Raw genomic sequence first — 26,085 nt, forward strand, 5'->3', positions numbered from 1 at the left:
TCACTGTGGGGGTGCTGTTTGTCAGTTTGGCCACACTTTGAGTTTGAAAGAGACTGAAAAGCTCCTCGTAGCTGAGTCATGTGAAGCGAGGCTCTCATGGGGGAGAAGCTACGGCGACTGCACCTCCAGCCATTGTTCTCATGCACAGTGTGTCTGACCTGCCTCAATAGCTGCTGTCAAGCTGCTGCCGTAGACAATGCGAGCCTGTTGTGTTGGTGATTGGCAACTCTGATTGCCTGAGCTGGCCATATACTCTTTGCAAGAAACAACAAAACACTGACTGAGCCTGATATTGTTTAGCTGAGGACATTGTCTCCCTCACTACATTTTTCTGCATCAAAAAGAAAGTGTATTAGCTGAAATGATATCTCAATACTCTCAGGAAGCAGGGTGTTCGTTTTATCTGACGACTGGGAACTATTTGAATGCTGGAAAAAGGTGACAGCTGCTCGTAGATGAACACTATAAAAAGATTATGTAAAATAAAAGGTAACCTAGAGTTCAGGCTTTTTTGTATTATTAACTATATTTCCATGTATGTTTGTACACTTTTCTTTTTAAAATTTATGACCGAAACAAGTTTTTTAACTCTCCTGACATTGGATCATAAAATCAGGAATAGATGTTTGCTAGATTAAATAAGTAATAATAATAATAAACACCTTCACTGTAACTTTCATACATTGCAAAGTCACCCAGTAAGGTGAATTGGACCCTTTGTAAACTAGAACTGGAGGAGTCCAGAGCACCCACGGTATCACTCAGTTTCCATGGATTGACGCAATACTCCACAGTTCAGTAAGAAGTGATGATGGAGTCCACCCACCTCTGTGGACTTTTTGCTATTTTCAAGCAAGTGACCTTGACATTAGCGGGTATAAAAGGAAAAAGGGCGGGCAAACTGAGCAGCACGACGCAGCTTGGTCGCCGACTTGACATTTTCATTGTGATTGTCATTTCAGCATTGCCGCATTTAGAGCCAGAACATTGAACGCCGGGGTCAGCTTTATTACGCTGCAGAAAGTCCCTGTCACAACAACAGACTGACACAGTAGTGAGTTATCAGACAGTGTTATCTAAGTAAGAGGGTCTAATTTACTCCCGTTGGAGGTGTGATCAGGAATTAAGTGGTAATATTATGAAAACAGGCCATTTTATCACTTCACGTATCGTATACGGTAAACTGTCTAAATTCAGTCAGATGCAGCGATTTAATACATAACCATCTGTACAGACAGACATTTTTTGTAGTGTAGAAGCTTCTGCTGGTGTTCATTTTTAGCCCCAGCATGCATCTGAGTCTGGCCATAGAGATAAGAATGGCTGCTTGAACTTACAGTTTTCTAACAGTTTTTGAAGTAAGGATGCAACTGTGAGTACTTTAATAAAGTAATAATGTAAAGATTGTATTTTTTATTAATTTATATTTTTGATATTTAGTCCATTGACTATCCAAAAGCCAAATACTTAATTATTATTCATCAGAGCCTTACTGGATCTGAATTGGAAATGGTGATTCTGGTAACCCATTTCATCAGCTGTTAATCAATTAATTTTATTATTCATTCCTTAAAATGAAGCTGCCTACTCACAATCTCTACCTGAAGTTTTTCCAAGTTTTTCTTCAGTATTTGAAAAAGTAAAACCTCTTTGGCCCCAAAACATTTTCAGAAAACAGACCAAATGCACAACCAGCCTAATAAAATATTCAGGTTCAAGACTCAGTTTTGCCCATACGGAAAAGAAATAGTAAAAACTTATATGTGATTACTCATGAAAGTGGCCACTTTCATGAGTAAATCATATAAGGCTTACATGATTTACTCATGAAAGTGGCCACTTTCGCATTACTTTCATACATTGTTTTAGTAAGTATCCAAAACATACAAGTTTCATTATATAATTTTTCAAGGGATCTTATATCTGTTTTCACTCTTATATGCTTTTCATACAAGTTTCACACAAGACAGATACAAACTTTATAAGATTTATATATATCTTTTCCATATGGGTGGCTCCGATGGATTTAGACTCCTGGAGGGTTCATATTTGTAAAACTTGCAGAGCTCCAGCAAAAGTATTTCAATATAAAAGTGGTAACGAGTACGACTGCAGTAAAACAACTAAACACAATCGAAGCAGAACATTTGCTTTCCATGTTAAAAGTGCTGTAAATAATAAAACTACAAACCCATTAAACTAGCTTCATTTTAATCCTATCCTATTTTAATCTTTTACAGTCTGTTTTTCTTTTTCATTTTTTGTAGCTCAATATCAATTTTAGATATTGAGGATATAAATGTATTATGTCCATCGACAACATCAAAGTGCTGAAATTATTAAACTGTTATTAAATCCAATATTGACTTTTCTTTTTGTTGAGGTCGTGTATCACTGAGCTTCTGAGAGCAACGTGTGACTCCTTAGATGTTTTGCTTTCTTCACTAGGAGGTTGCAAATTTAATGAGATGTTGATGAAAATGGCTCCACGCTGCTCAACGTGATTCATAAAGTGAAACATACCTGATTGAATACACAGGTGAAAATCAATTGCAGATAATCCTGTAAACTTCACATCGGTGATTTTGTCTCACATCAAACTGCTTGTCCTGTGTTATAAATTCAAATTTCACCTAGCACCGCAAAGTTAACGGGATTCGACACACAGGTATTCCTCAGGATACAGCTCCCATCAGGTTCATCGGTACAGACTGTGTTAGAACATCAGCGTAAGACAGACAGCAATCCAGGAGAAAAAACAATTCTCACCAAACGTGTGGACGTCTGTGAGGAAAAAGGTGTTTTTTCCAAGCTTATAGTCCAGTTGGAACATGCCTTTCATCTCCCGCTCTGTGAGGAGTCTGTGCTGCCCTCCAGGTGTTGATTGGGTCCCTTGGCTTTACTGTCAGAGCTGTAATAGAGCTCACATTGAAGAAGCTTGCTCAGCACAGAAATACTGATTTCCAGCAGAGAGTATGGCCTCCAGGCGCTCTTTAATTGACATTGGTTAACTAAGCTATAAGAAAGCTTATTCTCAACTGCTTACTGCAGGCTGAGTGCTGTTGTGGCTTTGCTAATAAGAGTGTAAAAACAGTAATAGCCTGTGATTTTTAGTTTAGGTCAAAAGACCAGGGGGGTCTTCACAAAAGCTGATTATACAAGTACAAGAGTGCAAATATGATGTGTTTTTCTAGACTGGTTTACTTTAACCATATAGTGTTCTTTTTGTGAACATCTAAACAAAAGTTAGGACACTTTAACAAATTACCTGAGGAAACTTTACGTGACTTCACCCCTAAAAAGCAAGGTGAACCTTCAAGGGCGTGCACTCCTGGACCTCTGCTTTCATAGGTCCCTGAAAGTCCTGCTTTCGCTACTCGCAGGTGCACATCAGCAATTTCACTATGGATCTTAAACTTGTACATAGGACAAACATCAAGTTTTGTGTCACAATGTCCAACAGAATAATAATGAGAGCTGGCTACAGTCCTGTGACCAAATGGCACAGTGTCCAAGTCCAAAGGCAGTGCGTCATGCCAGGGGCATGTCATTTTATTATCACCAGTCACTGGATTTTGCCTTCCAGTGTCAGCCTGTCCGTATGCAGTTTGGACAGTTCGGCAGTCCCTGAGGGAGAACGTTCTCCGCAAGCAACATGAAATGTGCCTTCATGTGCTCTCACACAGCAAATTGAAAAGGCAGGAGATTTTTGGCAAGAACAGCTCAATCTTCACTCACCACCTGCCCCACACACCAGATTCTCTTTATTTATTTTTATTTTATTTATTTTCCACTTTAACACCAAACAGCAACTCTTCATGTTTTACGAGGGCTCCATAAATATGCAAAAAAAGAACCTCAAGCTCATTAATAGAATAATAATAAGTTGTTTGTCCCAAAACGAATTATTGTCATATATATATATATATATATATATATTAGGGGTGCAACGATACACAAAATTCACGGTTCGGTTCGGTTCGATACTTTGGTGTCACGGTTCGATATTTTTTCGATACAAAAAAAATGTTCATGCATTTTTAATTTGTCATTTATTAAAATTATAAATATATATTTTAACTCAAAAGTACAGTTTTTAAATTTAACCCTAACCCTTGTGCGTGTTTTTTATTTTGACAGCGAATGCGCACCTGCGGACCACTTATGTGCAGCCCTGGTTATTTAGCTCGTCATATTGCAGCCACAGAAATTCTTTTGTCCATGAAACCATAAAGCTGCACTTTCTTTTTGCCCTATAGTCTGATTTGTCATAACTTCTCCGTTTTGTGGTAAGCTTTTATTTGGCTGTCACTTCTTCACCCTGACCTGTCTTATTTGGCTCAGCAGAACTGAAATGCTTTTACACGCGCACTCACATAAGCTCAGCGATTCTCTGCGCGATCAACCTCTCACATGTTTAAGCTTGCTGCGGGAGATTTCACTTGTCATGTTTGCATAGTAAGCTAACGATTAATAAGACGATGTCAGAGGAATTGGTGCATCAATTATCATCACTCACAGATCAGTGCTGTCGCTCTCTATACACAGTTCGCACGATTGCAAAGTGAAAGCAAAAAAACAAGCGCAAATTCAAACGCGACTTCAATATGTCACATATTGACAGTGGCTCACCGATGCCAATGACATAATTACCCAGCTACATTTCTGAAAGAATGCAAAAGCATTGACATATATTTTTCCTACAATAGCCCGACGGGCAGGGAAGAGATAGATTTTGGTAGCCCGACTGAAAAAATCGCTAGCTCCGGGACGTCGGGATATTGCGAGCCCTGTATCTGATTGAGGAATCACTCATCTTTGGAAAAGAGAGTTTATTACAGAGAAATGGCTCTTTCCAAAATAAAAGCTATACTATCCGCTTCTTCTGGGCTATATTCTCAGCAGCATAAGGAGAATCACGTGCTAACAGCTGTCTAAATGACTCGGCTAAAGTTAGTAGCATGCTTGTTGTTTTTGTCTTTGCACTAGGATGATGTCGGTGTAAATGTGCAGTCATATTCGTTGTGTTCCCACTAGTGCTTTCAGGTTAATCTCGTTGAAATGACCTTAACGCCACAACACGGCAAATCTCCGTTAACGAGCTACCGCCGATCGCTCCGTGCATGGGGCTAGACGGCCAACACGTTAACGAGCTAACTGCGCTAACACACTAGTTCACACCAATGTAATTGAGCATTGCATGGCACATCCAACATACTGTTTTACTTTAGTCCATGACTCGCTTACCTTCAGGGTCATACGTCACATGAAAACCAAAATAATTCCAAACGCCAGATCTAAATGACGTTCAATTTGCCTGTTGCAAGGAGAGCTTAACTTCTGTCTTGCCCTGTGCTCTTCCTTCTGACTATGCTGTCTGTGTGGAGCGCTCAGTGGATCTGTGCTCGACAGTGCAGCCTAGGCGGAGTAGTCGAACACAGATTCACTGAGCGCTCCACACAGACAGCATCGTCAGAAGGAAAATTGATAAAATAAATTACAAATGTTGTATTGTTCGATACATATGCGTACCGAACCGAAAGCACTGTATCGAACGGTTCAATATCGATACGAATATCGTTGCACCCCTAATATATATATATATATATATATATATATATATATCCTTGTATCAGCCAAGATGGGCGATGTCAGCTCTTGACGGAACAACAACAACACACAGAAGGCCCTGTGACAAAGGAGGGTGCTCTGTTTCGCCCCCTCCACCCTGTTTCTCCTTGATTAGCTGCGAGGGAGCTAAAAAGCACTCGGTGGAGATTGCCATGGCAACAGGCGTGAGAGGAGCAGGGCTTTACTGGCCCATTACCCATCTGCGCCCTGTTGCATACTGTTTCTCGAACATCCATTTCAACAGTCGACATCCCGCCCAGTCTGGAATCTGACTCAAATCTGAATTTGCTTCTCACTGGTCATATTGTTGATTTTCAGCATATCTTCTTTCATTTTTAAAACATGTATAAATCAAAACCTTTACCGCTAATACATGACACTGCATGAAGTCGCTTCACTGGAAAAAAAAAATTCAAAGTCAGATCAAAGCAAAACCTCCCTGAAAAAGAAAAGTTCTTGGTGCTTTTGCTGTCAGGAAGTGCTTCATTAATGGGAGCTGTGGTCAGGATGCGGCGTTAACGCTCAACACTTCACTGGAGTTGGAAGCATATTTGTTTAATGATTTCACACAGCCCCCACCGTCACTGGCTTATTTGCTCTATGCCTGTCTGATTTGACTAATTGGCCAGTGTGGGTGGTGTTATTGATCAAACGTGTGTAGCTTGAGAATCTTTTGAGGGAAATTTCTGCAACTATACTCCCTTCATCTTATAATAGAGCTGCTTTGAAGCCACGTCCTTGTAAACAAACTAATGACAAAGTGATATTTGTTTGAAAATTGGAGACCATCTCATAGGTCAAACTAGACCAGGGTTGGTTGATCTGTGGATAATTTGGTCTCTAGGTTTGTTGTTATATATACCAGGGCGGTGCTCATCAAATTGCCATACCGCATGTTGGTGGCTGATGGATTATTTAGTGGCCAAATGAAGAGTTCCTGCAGTTGCTGTTTTCACCCCCATACAATGTTTAGTCGGCTTAAGTGAATGCTTACATTGGCTTAATCTGCTGCTGGATACTATCCCTGGTGGGAGATATACGTCTTCTTCACTTGACAAAGTCTTGGGTTTGACCACTTCGTTCACCCCATTAAAGTTTTTTCCATCTCTGCGATCGTTGTCCCCTGCCTGGTGGTCTTGGGCCTCTCGGCTAGCTTTTTGAATTCTTTCAAACCATCTTGGCCTCCTGATCTGACATCCGGTCTTCTTGTACAGGTACTCATTAGAGATCTTTTGTAGCCAGTAGATTTTACAAAGACAGCTGTTGTGGAAAGTGTCACTTTTGTACATGTCCTTCTGCACTACCCCCCCACACTCAGATGAATATAATAATACTGACATAATGTTGCTCATATAGAGTTTCATTATGGTTTTGATACTATAAATCAGTGTTCTTCTGAACACCTTTGGGTCTTATACGCATAAGTCAGGCCTGGTTCTGTCAGACATTTCTTCCTATTAAAAGGGAGTTTTTCCTTCCCTCTGTCGCCAACTGCTTTCCCATAAGGGGTCCATCTGATTGTTGAGGTTTTCTCTTTATTATGATCTTTACAGTACAATATAAAGTGCTTGGAGGCAACTGTTGATGTGATTTGGGGCCAAATAAGTAAAACTGAACTGAAATGAATAGAATTGGATAGATGGATGGATTAAAGTATGGATCAAACCAAGCAAAGTGAGGTGAAACCACGGGAGCTAAAGTCAGTTGATGACATGTATTTAGGAAAACCCTTTACTTTTCTTGAGCCAGTAAAAGCAGCCAGATCCTTGGCAAGTGATGCCAGATATCATTGATCTTGTGAAGTGCAGTCTGCGAAGGAAGGACTTGTGCAGGTCCCCAGAGGCAGCAGATCCATTAAGATGTCTTAATCCAGTTCATTAGGCAGGACTGAGGTTGCTGCTTTCCGCCAGTGTGTCCCAACGGTGCAGTCCAGAAATGCACAACAACACTGCATCTAATTTCAGTTGGAAGAAAGTTGTGACTGCAGCTTTTGTCAGTCACAATCAAGTATGAAAACACCGCGTACTACACATGTAGATTAGACTTCATGCTGACAGCACATACACATTCAAAGACAATATCTTTTATCAATCTTAGAGCAGGCATTGCTAAGCTCAAGCATTGTGTATTATATAACTTCCATCCATCAAAGGTTATTTTTAAGTAGCAGCTGCTGGTCAGCACTGCCAGTCGACCTCCTTCGTCTTGATACAGCCTCTGTTTCTGAGAATGGCCCGGTGAATCTTCTCAATGCTCTAGTCTCGACTATAAATCACAAGAAGACATGTCTGGCTCTGAATTATGGCCCTCTGGCAGTGAACTGGGATAAATTGCAGAGACTTGGATATGCATGAGCATAATTATGAGGGATAATTCAAGATGTTCCTTCTGGAAAATGAAGAGAAATGGCGTTTTGTAAGATCTAAGCTGAACAAGAGAGAAGGCCTGTGGCACGGTACTTTACTCAGGATCTTGTTTGTCTTTGTTGCACTTTGTCACAGTTAAAGTTTGAAACGCTTAAGGATACTAGCAGTATCACTTTAGCCTCAATTAGTTCTCACTGTTTCCATTTTACTTCCAGGCATCAGGATCGCTTTGGAAAGAAAAATGTTCCAAGATTGCCTCATCAGTCCTCCTACAATGCTGAGGACTGAAGGAGACACGCATTGTATTCAGAAATATAGATTAAGTATTGTAAAGGGAAATTGCTATTGGCAGACACTGAGTCGACTTATTGGAATGTTTGTTTGGAGGAAAATATTGGATCAGTATATCCTTTGTGAATTGAATAAACTGTCTGTCAATTAACGTAACTCTGTAATAAACTGACAAATGGTCACCGGGATACAGAACAAGTGGTATTGGCGTTTGGATCTTGCATCCTGTAACAAATGTACTGGGACTGTGTTTAAAGACAGAAGATCAAGCATTTTCCAATCTGTTAAATGTAGTTAGAGTTTTCCGGAAGCATCTAGAATAACCATTATAAAAACTGCAGTCTAAAAATGTGAATTTATGACCTCAAAAAGTCATGCCTAGTTATTCATCTTTGCACGAATCTTACTTGGAGTTTGTGTTGTTGTTCAAAGGCACTTCAACATAGCTAGAAATCACAGATGATCCTTGACTTATCCAAAAAGCCTCATCTGTACCTTGGTAGTTCTGTCACACAGTGTTTAAATACCTGTTTTTTAATATTGGTCGTGATGCTGTCACACAACTTTAAAATATATAAAAAGAAGTAAACAACAATGACACGCTAGTTGCTAGTGTAATGTTGGTATGTCCCAAGTTACTCAAAACTGTTATAGTATCGCAAGATTTATCAGTATTTTCCACACAATTTATTCAGCAACAAAGTAGCTTCAAAGAGCCCGAAACATGTGTAATCTTAAGGACGTTTATTAGTTTGCAGCGATAATATCACCAGATATCTTTTATTTTCTTGCCTTCTCACTCTCTCACACTGCATCTCACTCTTCAGTCTGATTTTTAAAAAGAACAGGCGTCCAGTGAGACATTTGTGAGTAATTACAGCAGTGCAGCCCAAGCACTTGTCCTTAGCTGCCCGTTAAATGCCCGTTTCCAGTTTGACTGAGAAGAAGCAAGTATTTATAGACGATCCCTCACCCATCACACATGCAGACAGACGGTGACAACAAAAGGCGACATAAAAAACAAAAATAACATTTTGAGGTCTAACAAATATCTCAACCTCTGAAATCCCAAGAATTACAAACCAGAACTAGAATAATTTAATAAATAGTGAAGTTTCCATTTTACATCGTGTCACAGTGTTTAACCAGTTAACTCTCTCTTCTAACCTTCAGACAAAATCAGAACTGAACATGGTAACCAGAAACTTTTTGTTTAAATACAACAGATTCATGTGTGCAGAATATGCCATAAAATACTAAAATAATAATAGGGTATAATATAATAATAAAAAATACATTTTACCATATATATTTTACTTATTTAATACTATTTTAGAATTGAGCTATTTGCACATATTAGAGCTATTTCTTGTATTTTGTAATCTTTGTAATATATTGTATTATTTAATTAGTTCAGTCTATTACTGTAATTGTCTTGGAGCAACTCTAACCCACATAATTTCCTTATGGATTATTAAAATATTCTGATTCTGTTTCTGATTTCTTATTAATCTAGACTGTCACTGATATTACTGAAACAGTGGGTTGTTGGACATTTTTCAGGAGGATATTTGAACTGTAAAGCAGCATGTTTAAATGTTCTTGTAGTGATTTCTGCTGCTTAGAGCTTTATTTTCACTCGATTACCATTATAAGTGCCACTACTACTACACCAACACCGAATGTTGACCAGACTACACTACAGTGAAAAGATCTGCATAAGCAGATATTATATACAGTCATAACTTTATATTTCCTACATTCCTGCATTTGTGAAACCTGATGAGCCACAAAGAATATGATCCTTTTCTCTTTTAGCTCAAGGTTGATAATTCGACATTAGAGGCTGTGTGTTAGAAGATAGTCCAGCTTATTTTTGTAATTTGACTCATCTTTTTTGGACGCTTTCTCAACCCACGGTTTCCTTTTCCTTCAGCTCACATTAACACAACCCACTGTGTGGCTTTTTGGAAGGAAGTATGAGTGAGTGAGAGTCACACTACATGTCATTGGGATCCATGTTTAGCAATAAAAGGATAAAAGAGGATAAGGATAAAGGAGATGAACTTCCATGTGAAATTAAAGTGTCTGTTTGTTGTCTGTTCAGTGTTTTGCTTGAGTTTTGGAAAATACTCCTAAAATTGTGCGACACTGTTACAGAATCACAGTATCAAGGATTCTGTGAAAAGTGACACAGTTCAGTTTCGTTGCATGTTTTTGAGCACATGAGCTTTTCTGATTCTTCTTCTTGGATTTAAATATTCATTTTATTGTAGGAAAACTTTTGCTTTTATCACAACCCTAACCCTCACAATAAATTGGCAACAGTGATTTACTTTGCTTTCAGCAACGTTAGCCTAAGGTTGGCGCTCACATGCTGAAATATAAAGACCCATTAAAAGAGGTGGCCGGGGTTCGCGTTTTGCTGTTAGGTAATCAAGAAACTTGTATGTCTGAGTTCATTAAATATCAGTTCAGGGCAAAAAAATCCTCCCAATACAACCTTTAATTTGATTTAGTTTAACAGTTTGCTAACAAAATATGCTGCTTTAAATGTTTTATGTTTTACAGTCCTCGTTAGTTTTTACTCAAACTGCCAATTTTTTATTGGTCCAAACTCCTGGTTTTCTGAACGTTTAGGTCTTAAAGAAGAACTTTAGTACATTCATATTTTTATTTTTGAACTTAACTGGAATAGATTTGCTTGGTTCACAGTTTGGATGCAATCCCTACTGTATGACACAACCAGTCTTAGCAACCACCCTTCCTTTATGGTTGCTTTCTTATGATTAATTTTTGGCTGTGATGAATTACTTGCACCTATGCTGACCTCAATATCTGAAACTTTGACCATGTTTAATATAACATGCGCCACTGTAAAACTATATTTACATCATTTAAAACAAGGGCAGTCAGAATAGATCCCCTTGAAAGAAACTGTGTGCCTTTCAGTGTGAAATTGTGAAATGCAAAATAGAAACACGAGTTATAATCTCTGCTGAAAGTGTCTGTTTACGTGTTGACAGATGGCATGTTTGGGAGGTGTCACTCTGTTCCGGTGAAGGAGATTTACACCTACGATGTTTCCCCATCTGTAGTGCAGCGCTTCAGGATGCTGCTGGAGAAGCTTTCCAACAGAGGTAAACACGTGCACACATGTTCTGCTTTCCTCAGCCCAAATGTGTATGTACGTTTGCACAGAACATGCACACGCACAAAGTGGCGTGCCGTGTCAACTTCAAGTTCATAATCTTCATAATCATGGTCCTGTGCAAATTATATGCACACTCAGCTCTGTGGCTTTTGTAGGATATAATCACAAACTGATTTGAGATTATTTTTCAAACCAAGGTAGAATAAGTGTGTTTAAACTTGTCATATAGGAACACAAGACTTGTTCCACCCAAATACTGTAATGTCTTTTCACTTGGTCAGATCAAGATTGTATGCATGCATCCACAGTATGTATTTATAAATATACAGTGGGAATAATATGTGCATTTTACCCAAATAACCTTGACGCCTGTGAAGCAGGTGTGTTTTCTTGATTTGTAATTACTTCCCCAGGTTAGGGGATTTTAAAGGCAGGATTAGGGATTGAAGAAGGAGTTGAGCTAATGCTGTCACTGAGAGTGCTAAAAAGAGCTGCATGGTTCAGTACGACACATTTACTACTTTCCTACTTTAGTTTCCATTCACTCACTCAAACCCAATCAGAGATACTTGCATGTTATAAATGTGCACACTCTGGTGTGCATAAAGCAGTGTGTTAAAATAAATATGTCTGTTATTTTAAGTTTAAATAGTTTTAAGTGAAATAAATGAAACTCATTATTTTACCTTTCTTATATATTTTCCAGAGAGGATTTTATTGCCTCTTAATTTCGTTTTTTGTGGCTTCTCAGCATTAAAAAACATCTAAACTTTCACAATGGATCCCCTCAAATCATGTTCTGTTTTTCAGTCTGTAAAGATGGATTTAATTCCAGAAATAAGTGCTAACTCATTCCTCTTCTTCCTGATTTACCGCAAAGCTATTTGTTTTCTGCCCTGCACAGATGTAGTCAACATAAGGCTCATTCACAGCATATTAGCAAGTAAAGAGAGAGGAAGAGAAGTAAGTGTTGTTTAAAACTGTGCACAGACACAGTGTGAAGTGAGGCTTTTAGACATTTGTCACCATTGAGGAGAAGCGGTGTAGTGAGAAGGACTAATGGGAAATTCTACTGTTTTGATCAGTCTGAGTGTGCTCGAGGTTCTGGTGACTGTTACTTATTGACACAGCTACTACATGAACTGCATTAAAAGCTTCTGGGTTAAAGAAAAGACAAGAAAAAAGAAACGAAAAGACAAGAGAGCAGCTGCCATTGTAGACGCACCTTCACACCGAGGCCTGTCCTGGTGAAAACAGCATGTTAGCAGACTTACTGGAGGAGTTGAAGGAGACTGGACTCCAAGCTGCTCCTGCTGATCATTGCTATGCTGGACCTGAAGATGTGGCCTGTGATGTCTGCACTGGAAAATAGACACAGCTGCAGCAGAAAGGACTGAGAGGCAGAGAGAGCTGGAGGTGAGTCGACAAAACATCCAGCAGAGAATCCAGGACAGAGAGAAAGATGTGAAGCTGCTTCAACAGGAGGTGGAGGCCATCAATCAGTCTGCTGATCAAACAGTGGAGCACAGTGAGAAGATCTTCACTGAGCTGATCCATCTCATCCAGAAAAGAAGCTCTGATGTGAAGCAGCAGATCAGATCCCAGCAGGGTGCAGACTTTTCTTCTCAAGTCATATCGCACTGATCCTGTCGGCAATTTTTCGACAATATTAAGTTGTGTGAGGTCAATTTTGTGTAGTTTATGTGCTGCCTGCCCCAAATGTTAGCTGCCAGTCAGCAAGCTTGCAGTTGTTCAAATTGTATTTTCTGCTGGAGTCTGTACAGGTAGCTGTCGCAGTCACACTGGCAATTACTGCTAAAGCAGAAATGTCAGAAATTCAGTGCAGTTTACATTACTGCAGTCTGCAGTATATTAGTCAAATGGATATTCATTATTGATAGAGACATGCTTTTATGGTGAATAAACAGAACAGTCTCATGGGTCTTGTGCCTTATCCTGATTATCCTAATACTCTGATGTCATTCTCATCACAAAAGGCAGAGATGAAAAAATGTAACGTTCTGTCTCTGTTGTCAAACAGATGTTTTTTTCTTTTTTACCTGGTTGTTCAAAGAACAATGAGACCAAAGATTAAAGCTAAACTATTCTCAGGAACTTGAACTTGTTTGTGTTTTGCACTTGTTGATTGAGAAAAGCCAAATAAAGTCAATAAAGGAATTATTGAAGCCTTTGAATGATACAACCAGGATAATCCAAAGTTATATATATCTCTATATAGATTTGTATGACGTATTTTCCTTTAGTTATATGTTAAATATCTTATAGATTTAGATCTTAAATTTATTCCACTCTTGTTCACAAAACTCTGTATTTTCTGTCAAAGTTTAGAATATAATTTTGTGGCTTTAAACCACAGTTTGTCTGAGTTTTTAATGAATGGATCACGGTTCCGAGGAGATTAATTGAATTAGTTATAAAGTGGTTTACTTTCTGCCAGAGTTCACTGTTGCATCCATGCTTACAGTAATACATCAATATAGCTGTTTATCCCACAAATGAATGAACTAAAAAGGAAAGAAGGAACGGCCCGAGTGAGCATTATGGCGTAAATATTTGTTATTTGACTTTTTGGTTTAATCAGCCTTTGCTGTGCCTGTGTAGAAACGAACAGATGGATCAGTTGTCGTCTTTCCTGCTGCACTAAGTTGCTGTTAGTGTGCTGTACCACGAGAGGGAGGCAGAGACCTGCGTAACCTCCCACTGAGCTGGATTTCATCCCCTTTCATCATCCAGCTTTGCTCTGAATGACAGGACCTCATGTATGCAGGAAAAAAAGAAAGTCCAGTCTTTTGTGCTTGACCACTCAAAAGAGAATGATTTCAAAAAAGTACATTTGTTTTGGGAGGAGTTTTTCTCTCGTGTTTTTATTACACCATCCTTCTTTTGAGCTCGATTTAGTGCATTTCCTCCCTTTCCTCTACCCACCCCTCTCCAAAAAAAGAAAAAAAAAGTCCTCTGGTTTAATTCTCCGAATCGGAGCTCAGCGGGAGAGCTAGAGAAATATTCCGATTTCACAGAGGCGACAAGTTTGGAGGCATTTGTCAGGAGCTCTGAAGTGAAATGAATTATGCAAATGAGATGTTTGGGCCCGGCTGTCTGCAGAAGCCATTAGGGAGGACAAAACTCTAAAGACACTAAAGCATCTGCATTTCAGGCTCGGCTAGTTCACTAAAAAGGTAACGCGGTTTACTCTGTCCTTTTGCTTTCCCTGTTACAAACACGATCCTACGCCCATATGCCCATCAGCTCTGTTTTAGGATATGGGAACTGATGTCCTGATTCACAAAAGCGCACGTGGAAAGAAGAGTCCACAGTCAGACCGATATCTGGACATTTAGGCAAATACTTTATGTTTATTCCCTTTGACATTGAATTTCTGTTAGGGTTTTCACATCGCAAAAGTCACTGGGAAGCTCTAGTCTTGTTTCCAGTTTTCCCAATAAGCTGAGCTACTGATGGTGTTTTGGCTGCAGCTTCATGGAAAAAAATAGTTTGTTTCTTCAAAATGTTGATCTGCTCCAAGGAGAAGCAGGTGATGGATAAGCTCAGTGCATCATGTCCCATGATAGCATGACACTGTGTTAGCACATGAAGCCGGTTTATGATCAGTCAGCTGATCCAACATGCAGGAAGCTTTTCACCCAGATGATTTCACTCTTAACATCTTATCTGATGTACAAATTAATATGCACATGTCTCCATTATGGCATACACCTGCCGCTTTTTAATCTGTTTGCAGGGCAAACACATAATGATCAGTCGTCAGTCACTGCTGCGCCGAGCTTGGTGCTTTCCAGCAGGGAGTGACGAGCAGCCTCATTTATAAAAGAGTGCACAGGAACCATATTAAAAATAGTAAGTAAGTAAAATGTATTTATACAGCACCTTTCTACATAAGGATCACAAAGTGCCCCACAGCCACAATCAACAAATATAAAATACAAATATTAAGACATAACAGTATCCATTAAATGCTTAAATAAACATTTCAGTAATTTCATCAGATCTCAAATGTAATGCTCATGCATTCCATCTTTTAGGAGCCACAATCTTGCATATCAATGGATAGTCTCCTTTGGTTTTCAGTGTAGAACAACAAGATTTGGTCTGAAGTCTGAAGCCCTCAGTGACCTGCATATTATAGAGCAGAAGCAAGAGCTTGCTAATGTGAACAGGCATTTTACTGTACAGAGCTCTGAAAGTGATCAGCAAGATCTTAAACTAAAGCAGGTGCAAAGATGACAAAACACATGAAACACTTAGAAGACCTATTAAGTGCAGCAGCTGGATTTTGGACCTTTTTGTAAGATGACTTAATCGTTTCTTATTCTGATTTGGACACCATTCCACTGATGGGGTCAATACTTCATAGATGAAATATAAAGATTATCAATATAATTATTGAAACTAAGAGCCTGGTCAAATGTGACACCAAACTTTATGACATTTGGTGGAACCACCGATGATAGAAGTGCACATAAAAGGCCAAAAATGGAATTGGCCAATTTTTACAGTCAGGCTTCAGTCCACACCTTACTGTGGGATCTTCTCACAGGCTCTTCTGATTATTTTTGGTTAATTATTTACGTTAGTTATTGTTCTATAATTGAGTAACGCAAGCTAATTTGCAGCTCTCACTAATGACACAACATTTTTGGGTGGCTATTAAACGGATGTCAAAGAGAGACATAAAAAAGATGTCAATTTTGTTTTTATAAAGAACTCATTTAATAAATGGATAATGTTATGAGCTCATCCATAACCAACCCAGATGTTTAAGTCAAACAACTAGTTTTTTTCCCACCTAGTTAACCTATAGGTCCAACCCTGTGAGAGAACAAACAGGTTCGCCACCATCCCACAGACGTTGGACTGACCACAGAACCAAGAGTTGCCCCTGATGTGAATGAACGTCAGATAAAAAAGCGCTTGAGCAAAGATAAAAGTGCTGTATGAATGTGTGTGTAGTAAAAAAAAAAAGTGTTGTGAGTGCTCCAATTGAGTCAAAAGGCACTATACAAATACCAGTCCATTTACGTACATCCTCATAAACTCTATACGTCTGTCACTGTAGAGCCCGTCTGTGTTTTCTGAGTGTAGTTAATGTCACTGTACGCCCATTTAGTAACAGCGTTATTATTATCAACAGGGGTAATATCGAAACTACAAAAATCAGACGAGATTTAACCTTTAGCACACAGTACATTTGCCTCTCTCTTTCTTTGTGAACGGTTTGAATCTTTCACAAAGTTGTTGCTGCAATTCTGTTTCTCCCCCTTTAACCGCCCACACACACACACACACACACACACACACACACACCCTCTTCCCACTCGCACTGCTCACTAAAGGCCCTGCAGATGTGAAGTCATTTGAAAAGCCACCTCGTCAGGGTCACAGCTGCTGTTTGCCCACAGCAACGATGGTCCTCTTTAGTTCGCACACGACATCAAAAACACACTAACCTCCCCGCACCACCTTTGAGAGACTTAACAGTAGATAACTCTTGCCTTTATCATTATTATTATCATTATTATCAGTTGTCCCATGACTCCTTATGTTCTACAGCTCCAAATTCACTGTAAGTCATGCCACGAGTTCCCTTCCTCTTTTCCCCGTGGGATCTTTTGCTCATGTTGCTAAAAAACTGAACATTTTCACTTGGAAAAATCAAAAACGTTGTGATTCACAATTTTGTATCCCACTGCTTTCTTGTGTTTTTGCTGTGTTTTATCCTATTTAGTTCTACAGCATTTGTTCATTTAAGCATCTGTCACATAAACAGTATGCCTTCAGGGATAATCAAAGATCTTCTGAATCTGAGACTAAAGTGTGATTCTTTGATTCTTTAGTAATTTACAAAAAATATATACACACGGTTGAAAATTGTCAGCATTCTACATCGCTTCTATTTTCAGAGTGTTTGGGATTTGTTGGCAAAGACATGTCGTGACTTTTTTACCCAGTGATCCAAAAAGTTTCTCACCTTGCTGTCTGCTGTTTTGTAGGACCGCAGTGATTGTAATTGGACTTCAGGTTGTGGAAATTAAATTTGCATAAATGCGGCTGATAAATCAAGTTCTAAACTGGTGGAAGGCTGCAGTGTTTTTGCCCATGGTTGTAATTAGCGTGACTCTTAGTGAATACGGCCGATGGTATTTGTGGAGCAGGCGGGCATCATTTATTAACTGTGGAGGACGTGCAATACAAAATTGTTGAGAAAATGCAAACTGAACTGGAGCATTTCCAAAACGTCTTTTTCTGACCTCTAACCTCCTCAAGCTACATGCATTTCATTTTCCAAAGACTTTTTATTTAAATAACTGTAATCACAAAGGTTTTTTTTTATTACAAAATTGCCTTAAGGGGCTTTACAATCTAACAACCTGTTACAATGTAACAACCTATGTCCTTAAGCTTTCCATAGTCCATGAGTCCTTGCAGGTACATCATCGCATTTTAAATTCAGTCCAATTTCTTTCAGGACCACAGTCTCATTTATTTAGTTGTGAAAGCTTCAAACTCTGATAGACCTTCACCTCATACTTCAGCTGGCCGACAACCTCCTGCCCGCTTTTCTGTGGTCGGTTAAGTCTGTGAGATGCGCGGAGTCACTCTGAATATCCTGGCAGGGGCTCCAACGTTTATTAACCTGTCGTGTCAGATGCCGTCTGTTCACCCGCCGCTAACGCCCGTTTTCTCTGCCACCGTGGCTGCCATTAAAGGCTCGGTTTTATGTCTCTTTGATGGCGAAAGCTGGCCTGACACGCTGTGCAGCTGTTAAAGAGAGGCTTGTGCCTGATTCGTGGCAGTTGGGGTTGTAATTCATTTTGCGGGGGTCTAAAGGAGGTTTCTCGGTGCTGAGATGCTCTGAAATGAGTTGAGCTTGTTTAATTGGATTCGCAAATGATACAGGCAGAAGTGTAAATTCAGTTGGAAAAAAATGGTGCTGTTGTTGGTTAACTAGAAATGGTATGAGATCTTGGCAGCAATGAGATTATTGCTGGCAGCGCTTTCCAGTTTCACAACATGCTGATTGTTCTGCAGTGCGTCTTATAGAGCTAAAATCTTAGGAATGGACATTTTAAGTAAAACTAACAGTTAAAAAAAGATCATTTCTACTGAACATTTTCAAAATTTTCGTGTTTTTTTCCCAGTATGCTAAATATGAAAGGAGGCTAAATGTTTTTATCTTGTTTCTTCCTTCATTTTAATGTTACGCCGAATTTTTTCTGTTGCTCTGGAGGCTGTCTTGTTTTCACAAATTGGGTTTTCTCAGTAAGAATTAGGCTGCGACACAAGTTTGCTCTTCAGTGGGTCTGATGATGATGATGATGATGTTCTTTTGCTGAGATTTGTTGGGGATTTAAAGCAACTCTTAACCATTGGTGATAGCTCACTGTGAGAAATGACAAAGCGAAAGAGAATCATCCTGTGAATCACCTCTAAAACACCATCATGCACTCCCTGCTCAACAGACGGCTACAGGCAGACACGAGCTGGTGAAAAGTGGTTATTAACGTCACTTGGGAGTTGGTGGAAACTTTAAACAGAGCTAAAAGAGAGAGAATGTGACTCTTCTCAGAACTCATCGCCTCCATCTTTTGTCTCCAGCCTCGTTCCTGTTTACTCTCGACTCCGGCTTTTTTAAACCTCGGGAAAGACTTAATTTTGAGCAAAAGCATCCTCATTTCAAAACGTGTTGCTCCGGGCAACCTTTTCTACACCTTTTACATTCAGGTCTTCTCTTCTAATGTTCATTTTGCATTCTGTTATCATAGTTTCAAAACTCTCTAAACCCGTGTGGTAATTCATATTCCTGCTGTCGGATTGTATAACCTTGTAATCCTTTTCGTCTGGTTCTCATTCACGTGAATGATTGAAATGCCTCTTTTGAAAGACTGCCTTTATCTATATTTAAATATCTGCAAGTTATGAAACATTAATGTTGTTACTGAAGTTTGGGGCTTATTCACACTTACGGCTGTTTTGCATGTCACATATTCAGATGGAGGCAGTGGTATGTAGCATTAATCATTCAGGACAGGAATCCTATATTAAAACAGTAAAACGCTGATATTCTGTCTCTACAACAGGTGTTTTTTTGGCAGTAAGATGGTAGCTTTTAACTTTTAGTTCAACTTGGTTTGAAACAGCTGATGCACGTCTAATCTGTTTGGCTGCGTCCCTGCTGACTTTGACTTCATGTAGTCGGACTTCTCCATGGTCTGCATTGCCAATGAGGTTGTTGCTGTCAGGATTTAAGGCTGCTCTTTGTCATCATGCTTCATGTTTTTTGGTTATCTATCAATATTTTCCCCAGTTTTCAGTTCCCTCAGCTCAAAATGTGCTATCACTTTTTTGCGTGTGAAGCTGACAGGGATGATATTTCCCTTCTCATTTCAAGTGCACGTCCTCCGTGGTGGACCCACATCTTGTGGCATCACAGCTGGAGCTACAGTCTGCATTACTTGAATCTTTCAGCAACGTCATCGCTCATCTGCCAAATGCCTCCGTTCGTGTTGTGCTTTGCGCAGCGCGGCCATATTTCCGGTAACATTTCGTTCCGCTACCCCATCTGGTGTTGGCGCCTGCTCCTCTGTTCAGTTGCCAAAAAACTGTGTTTGAATGCATGTTAAGTATAAGAAACAGACGTGAATGCCCAAGCAGCTCATCAGCCTTGTCCTTTTGTACACTTGCTGAAATGCAACACTTTTTTTTGACATGCCCAGTAAATCCACAAGAATGTCTGGCTGACATTGCTGCAGTGGCAGCTTGACAACTAGGTAATAAAATCATTACCTAGAGGAAAATAGACACAAACGTTCAAACTACTCATTTGTTCTTGCTCTTGAACACTTGTTTAAACAGCAGATACAAATAGCTTATGCATAAATACCAAATAAGGACACAATACACAATCAAATATCAGAGATATAAAAAAAACAACTAGGTGGTCAGGAGATTCACTGAAACACTTAGTGAAATTTTCACTTAATGAAAATTCCAATAATATTTCTTTCATCTCAGTGAAAGAAATATTGAAATTTCTTTCATTGTGCATAAATATACATGTGCATAAATTCTGTAAAATAGCTCTCTTTAGAGCTTCGCCCCACCTTATTCATCACATTTGTGGTTTGCTTATACTAAAACAAACATTAAGAAACCTTCAGGTGCCGTATAATGATGTAATCTAATAATATAACATGACTATGAGTCAGCTGCTTTCTAAAGTCTGCGTGTTTTCATTCCAACACCTGTGCTCACTTCTGTAAAGCTTGCCTCTGACACGTGCGCTCTATAGAGTAATAATTAAAAACACTAAAAAAAACACTTAAGCTAATAAATGTAAACCAAAGTTAAACATTTTCAAACAACAAAAACTAAACAGAAACAAGAAAATCCACTCTGGAAACTAACTGAAACTACATGAATATTATAAATGTTATGTATGCTTTTAGTTATAATGTTTTGCGTGTTGTGATCATCTTTGATGTCTGAAACAATGGCTTCTTTCACAGATGGCCTGGGTAAGTTTTGGATAGAAGTACACAGAATAGATAAAACCACACTGCAGTTTATGAGCGGTCAGAAAAAGACGAGCAAAACTTGTTTATGTTTTAAAAAGGTTCATGGGAAAAAGCATGTCCAAATCAAATCAAATGAATCAGAATAATTTTCCCTCATTAGGACGTTATTGCAGAGATGGTATTGGGTAATAAATGCAGAACACAAAAGCAAAGCCACATCTCTTGGCAAGTAACAAACATCTTACTAGTAGTATTTATTGTTTTATTTGGTTCACTGTACTTTATTTACTGTTTTTACGTGGACATTGATCTCACTGTAGGATGTACACATTCTGGGTTTAACCCCTGACCTCACTTTTTCATCATGGCAGTGGTGTAAATATTTAATCGTTTGTTTAAGTAAAGATGTGTAAAAGAAATTCCCAAGTAGCTCATCATGTTGTACAACTGAAGTGCAGCAGGAGAGCTAGAGGAGAGACGGTTTCTGCTTAGTCACTGAAACAGTCTCTCGCTGGAGTCTCCAAGGACGACCCGCTGTTTCCTCGTCTCCTCTGCTAATGAGTGACCTAATGAGTTTAGGGAAATTACTGCATGCTTAGCAATTTCTTCTCCGTCTTTCTATCCCATACTCACCACGTGTCGGCTACACTTTGCTCATGCATACAACCCACTTTTTCTGTACTTCAGTGCAGTTTTAATTCATTCGAGACTTACAGGTGCACAGTAGATATGCACCTGGGCAATACTGGACTTCCTGCTTGTGTCCTGTTAACGTATGTATTCCTGTCTTTCTAGTTCTAAAGGGTCCCCTTGTTTCTTTCTGTAGGTTTGACCTGGGAAGATGATACCACCCAGCAGGTTCTGTCCAAGGAGTTATCCAAACTGAGAAGGATTCCCTACAGACCACAGCAGACTGGGTCGTTCTACACCACTGAGATCAGGTCAGATGTTTATTTAGCTCAAATAGTTTTGTGACCAAAGGACATGTAGATTTGTAGATTTGCACTTCTGTTTTATCTTACTCCTAATAATTTTCATTTAGTTTTGTCGTCACCCCACTTGGCAGGCCGGCAGCGTGGACAATAAACTTTGTGAACACGATGCCTCGAAAATGAGACGGCATAGGGCTTGATAGCATAGGTGCATCTACTAAACATTTTGGACAAGTCAGAATCCCGGTGACCTTGACCTCAAGGTCAAGTTGTCTGAAAATCTTGTGAAAACAATAACTCGAGAAAGATAACACTTAGGATTTTCAAATGGATACCATTGGTGTATCTACTAAAAATCTTCAACGAGTTCAAATATCAGTGAGGTGAAGTTTTCTGTCACCTAGGATTTTAAAATTTATACCACAGGTGTATCTACTGCTGTCGGAGGCTGAAGGGTAGCACTGGCTGCTGCCAGTATTTTAATTTCTTACTTTTTATTTTACTTTGTGACCTTTTTTTTGCCTTTTTTCTAATACTAATATAAGATATATGAAAATTTTAGAATGGCATCATGTTAATAATTCCATTTGGAGGAAAAACAATTCATTTGCACGTCTTTGCAATGAAGTTATCTGACTGTGCTACTCTGAAGTGACTAATTTCTGCATTTTGTTCATCTTTTTCTCTACTCTCACAGGCCAGTAGCTCAAGCAATGGACCCAGTGGACCAAAGGGTGAAACCGGTAGAGGTAGAACTCGGCAAAAATCTCCAGATGTACCTGCAGCGCCTTGGCCTCCTTCCCAAGACATCTACTTCCAGCTTGAGCGCACCAAGCAAGGTAAACATTTACTCTGTTTGGCTTCTGGGACTTGGTTGTTCCGGTTCATGATTTTCTTGCCATTTGTTGGAATTTCTTTGCCTCAAGCAAGTAAACAGAAACTATTATGCTTTTTATTATTTTCTGTTACATATTATCTTCTTCAAAGGTGGGAGCTTTAATTAAACATGGGTAAAGTTACAAACAATGAAGGCAAAGATCTTCAAACTAAACTTAAAAGCACCACCCACCTGCTGTACTTTTGTTCATGAGAAATAGCTAATCAGAAAGAAAAGGTCGGTTTAAGTTGGGGTCTGTTTGACAGTGAATGATCTGAGTTGCACCAAGGCCCAGTATACTGTGAATCATGCAAAGTTCCTCTTGTAGAGTCCAAGTGTGAAAATATGGAGCTGTTAATTCACCTCTATACATCAATTATCAGTGTGCTAATTGAAAGGATTCAAAAAAGCCCAAAAGTAATGAAGCGCAAATGACAGAATATCGCTGAAGTGCCACATAAACCTCAGCTCCCGCTGGTCCTGTTCTCACATTTGAAAACCGAAGAATATGTGAGGAATTTGTTTTTATCCCAATGACTGCATTTAGCCTCGACCTCCATTCGAGGCCACCTGGCTCAGTTTGAAAAGAAAGCGTGCACACATACAGTGCACGCTCGCACAACACGCTGAAAGGACACAAACGCGCACACCTTCACAGCAGGTGGTCCGCTGTCATCCTTCGCTTCTTTCTTGCTTCTCTGTCCTAACTGATGACTTCTCCCAGCTTGACCGTTATGAGGGAAATAATACCAGCCGAGAGTTCAGGAGTTCACCGCTCTAATTAATAACTCAAGGCGCGACTGCGTCCCTCTGCTGTGCCTGCAGAGGCCTCTTTCCAGCTGGGGAATTGTACTGAGGACCAAGCGAGTACGACTGCGTGGAGCCTGCAGGCATCGCTTGTAGGCTCATGGCCTTTTCTATCCAGGTTCACCTGTTTGGTGGCAGCCAAAAGGAGCTGGAGGGTTGAAGGGGCCCTTCGGGTACGAGTGGCATAAACATCACCAACTGAGGGATGTAAATGAATAAAGATACTGCCAGCAACAAATACCAGAGGGGGCCTCGCACACACAAATCATAAAGAAGTATGACAACTGTGAGGAACGGCTTATGTCTGTATTGTTATGATAATTTTGCCGTTACTCAGGCTTGTGCCATTTCTGTGCTCTTAGGTGGGCGTTAATGGAGCCGGCAGTGACAATTTGCTTTTGTTGTAGCTGATGGATTTGTTAATATGATTGCATAAATGGATTAATAACTTTTTTTCCCCAAAAATGGCCTTTTTCATCTCAATAATCATTTTTGTTCAAATGAAGCCTTTAATAATAAAGCAAAGTGCTTCTTCATGCATCCAGATACTCTCTCTAAATCTAGTGGAAGAACAAAAACAAGAAACGTTACATTTAGATGTTTTCAGCAAATGCACATCTATTTAATTTTGCATACATTTTGTCTAGAAGTAAATTGGCTACACTAACACGAAGGTTACTGGATTGGTGGTGTTATAAAGAAAGAAAAGCCAAAGTGTGTCGAAAGAAAAAAGGCAGGGTGCTTGTGTTTTGTACTTTGGCGTCAGGATGGTTTGCATTCTTGTCACATACAGTTGGTCCCATTATTTTAGGACGTTGTCTCAGCCTTAAACGTGTGACGAGCAGATGGGACATTTTCTTGGATCCAGCATCTGCATAAATAGTAATTCTGCATGACTCATATTTTTTGGTCAGATTTTTTTTCTGTCGCAGCCAGTTTTTTGTCATCATTAAACATCGGACAGAGGGATGACTGGGAATGAAGGGGCTGGTGAGTGAGATGGTTGGCATCTTAAAGTTCTAGGCAGCAGGAATGCTCAAGCAATGCAAAGTAATTATAATTTACTTTATGCTTTACTTTGCAGTTATACTTTGTCCCTTGCGGTCTGTTTATTTCGAGGTCTAATTATTTGCTCTGAGACATTACAACATATGGTTGGGAATTTTCAGGCTTTTACTTAAGCTCTCTATAGTTAATGGAGTTTGGATGATTCACATTTCATAGCCTCTCAGTTCATCCATTGTGTCAAACAAAACATTTGAGGTAGTTTTCCTTTAATTCCACTCCCCTTTTAGGCAGCTTTCTCCTGATTGGCTGCCCCTCACAAACAGCAGGTGGGTGGGACTTTTATGCTCACATCCAGAGTCGTGTTTTGAAATGACTGTATTAGGGGCATGCACTTCTCCTTCAGCCACAGTGTGGCTGTTTCTCAGAAAATAGAGCAAAAGCTCTGCTATTGGAAAGCTGGTGGAAGTGTCTTCAGCATCAGTGTCTTTGTACAGTATGCTTGTGTTTTCCAGAATGACCGTTTCCAGTCCGGCATCCCTGCAGAGCTTTATCGCTCCAAGCCCCAGATTTCAGCTCAGAAATCACCTCCCTCCAGCTTCTCATCTCTTTCATCGTTCCAACCCGTGCAAAAGCAGAGACCACCAGCCAACCAGCTCCTCGCCACGCAGGCTGAGGGTGACCTTCTCCTGGGCGCCCTGAGGCAGTATCTCTCCGGGCATGCGTCCCTTCACAGTGGGGGAGCGAGCCCATTCGAGCGCCTGAGGACGTTCTACAGCAACAGAATAGAGAATTCTGGGCTCAAAAAGGAGACCTCGAAATCCAGACTTGTGAACATGGGAAGGCCTCAGGGGGCCTTACCCAAGGACCCACTCACGTCTGTTGATGGTATGTATTTTACCCATGATGGATTTCATCATAGTCTGCAGCGTGTTTGAGATGCAAAATTCCAGGCAGGACGTCTTTCACTTTCAATCGTATCTCTTACAACATGTAAACACACACGTGTTGAACTGTCAGTGTTGCCAGATATTACATAATTTTATTACAAGCAACAAGGAGAACCTGTGAGTTATGGCTTTCTTTGAGTGGACTGAACCATGCAGAATACCAGAAGTGGTGCCAGGAAGTTAAGAGAATCGTTCAAAGTAAAGCAAATTTGAATAGAAATAAGGAAATTGTAGCACAGCGTGGTTACACTTAGAATCAGATAGCATGTTTCTGCCTTAGCCTGCTGTCAGACGCTGGCTGGGTCTTCATTATAAGGAAGTTATTATTATTTCTTTCTTTCTGTGGCTACACTGAACACACAGGGCTTGTGGTGAAAACCACATTGTACTCTTTTTCCATAAAGATGAGCATTATTTGCATGACTTTGGAAAAACTAGCTCACAGCAAGGACCATTAAATAATTGCTATAAGGCTTTCAAAGTTAACTCAAAGGTAAACTTAATCACGTGTAGTGCGC

General features: G+C 39.7%; 1 protein-coding gene across 1 annotated transcript in view; it reads left to right on the forward strand.

Annotated features, from left to right (window-relative positions):
• LOC146553114 (receptor-type tyrosine-protein phosphatase N2-like) overlaps positions 1 to 26,085 on the forward strand; it is a 220,548-nt gene that overhangs the window by 16,569 nt on the left and 177,894 nt on the right. Inside the window, exons 3-6 of the mRNA XM_085256023.1 lie at positions 11,315 to 11,428; positions 21,823 to 21,937; positions 22,626 to 22,767; positions 25,133 to 25,505. Coding sequence (XP_085112149.1) covers positions 11,315 to 11,428; positions 21,823 to 21,937; positions 22,626 to 22,767; positions 25,133 to 25,505 — 744 coding nt within the window. The remainder of the gene's footprint in view (positions 1 to 11,314; positions 11,429 to 21,822; positions 21,938 to 22,625; positions 22,768 to 25,132; positions 25,506 to 26,085) is intronic.

Source organism: Mchenga conophoros, linkage group LG18 (genome assembly GCF_057382185.1).
Source record: "Mchenga conophoros isolate Kocher_MC1m ecotype Shallow Benthic linkage group LG18, M_conophoros_male_GT1.1, whole genome shotgun sequence".
Taxonomy (NCBI): Eukaryota; Metazoa; Chordata; class Actinopteri; order Cichliformes; family Cichlidae; genus Mchenga; species Mchenga conophoros.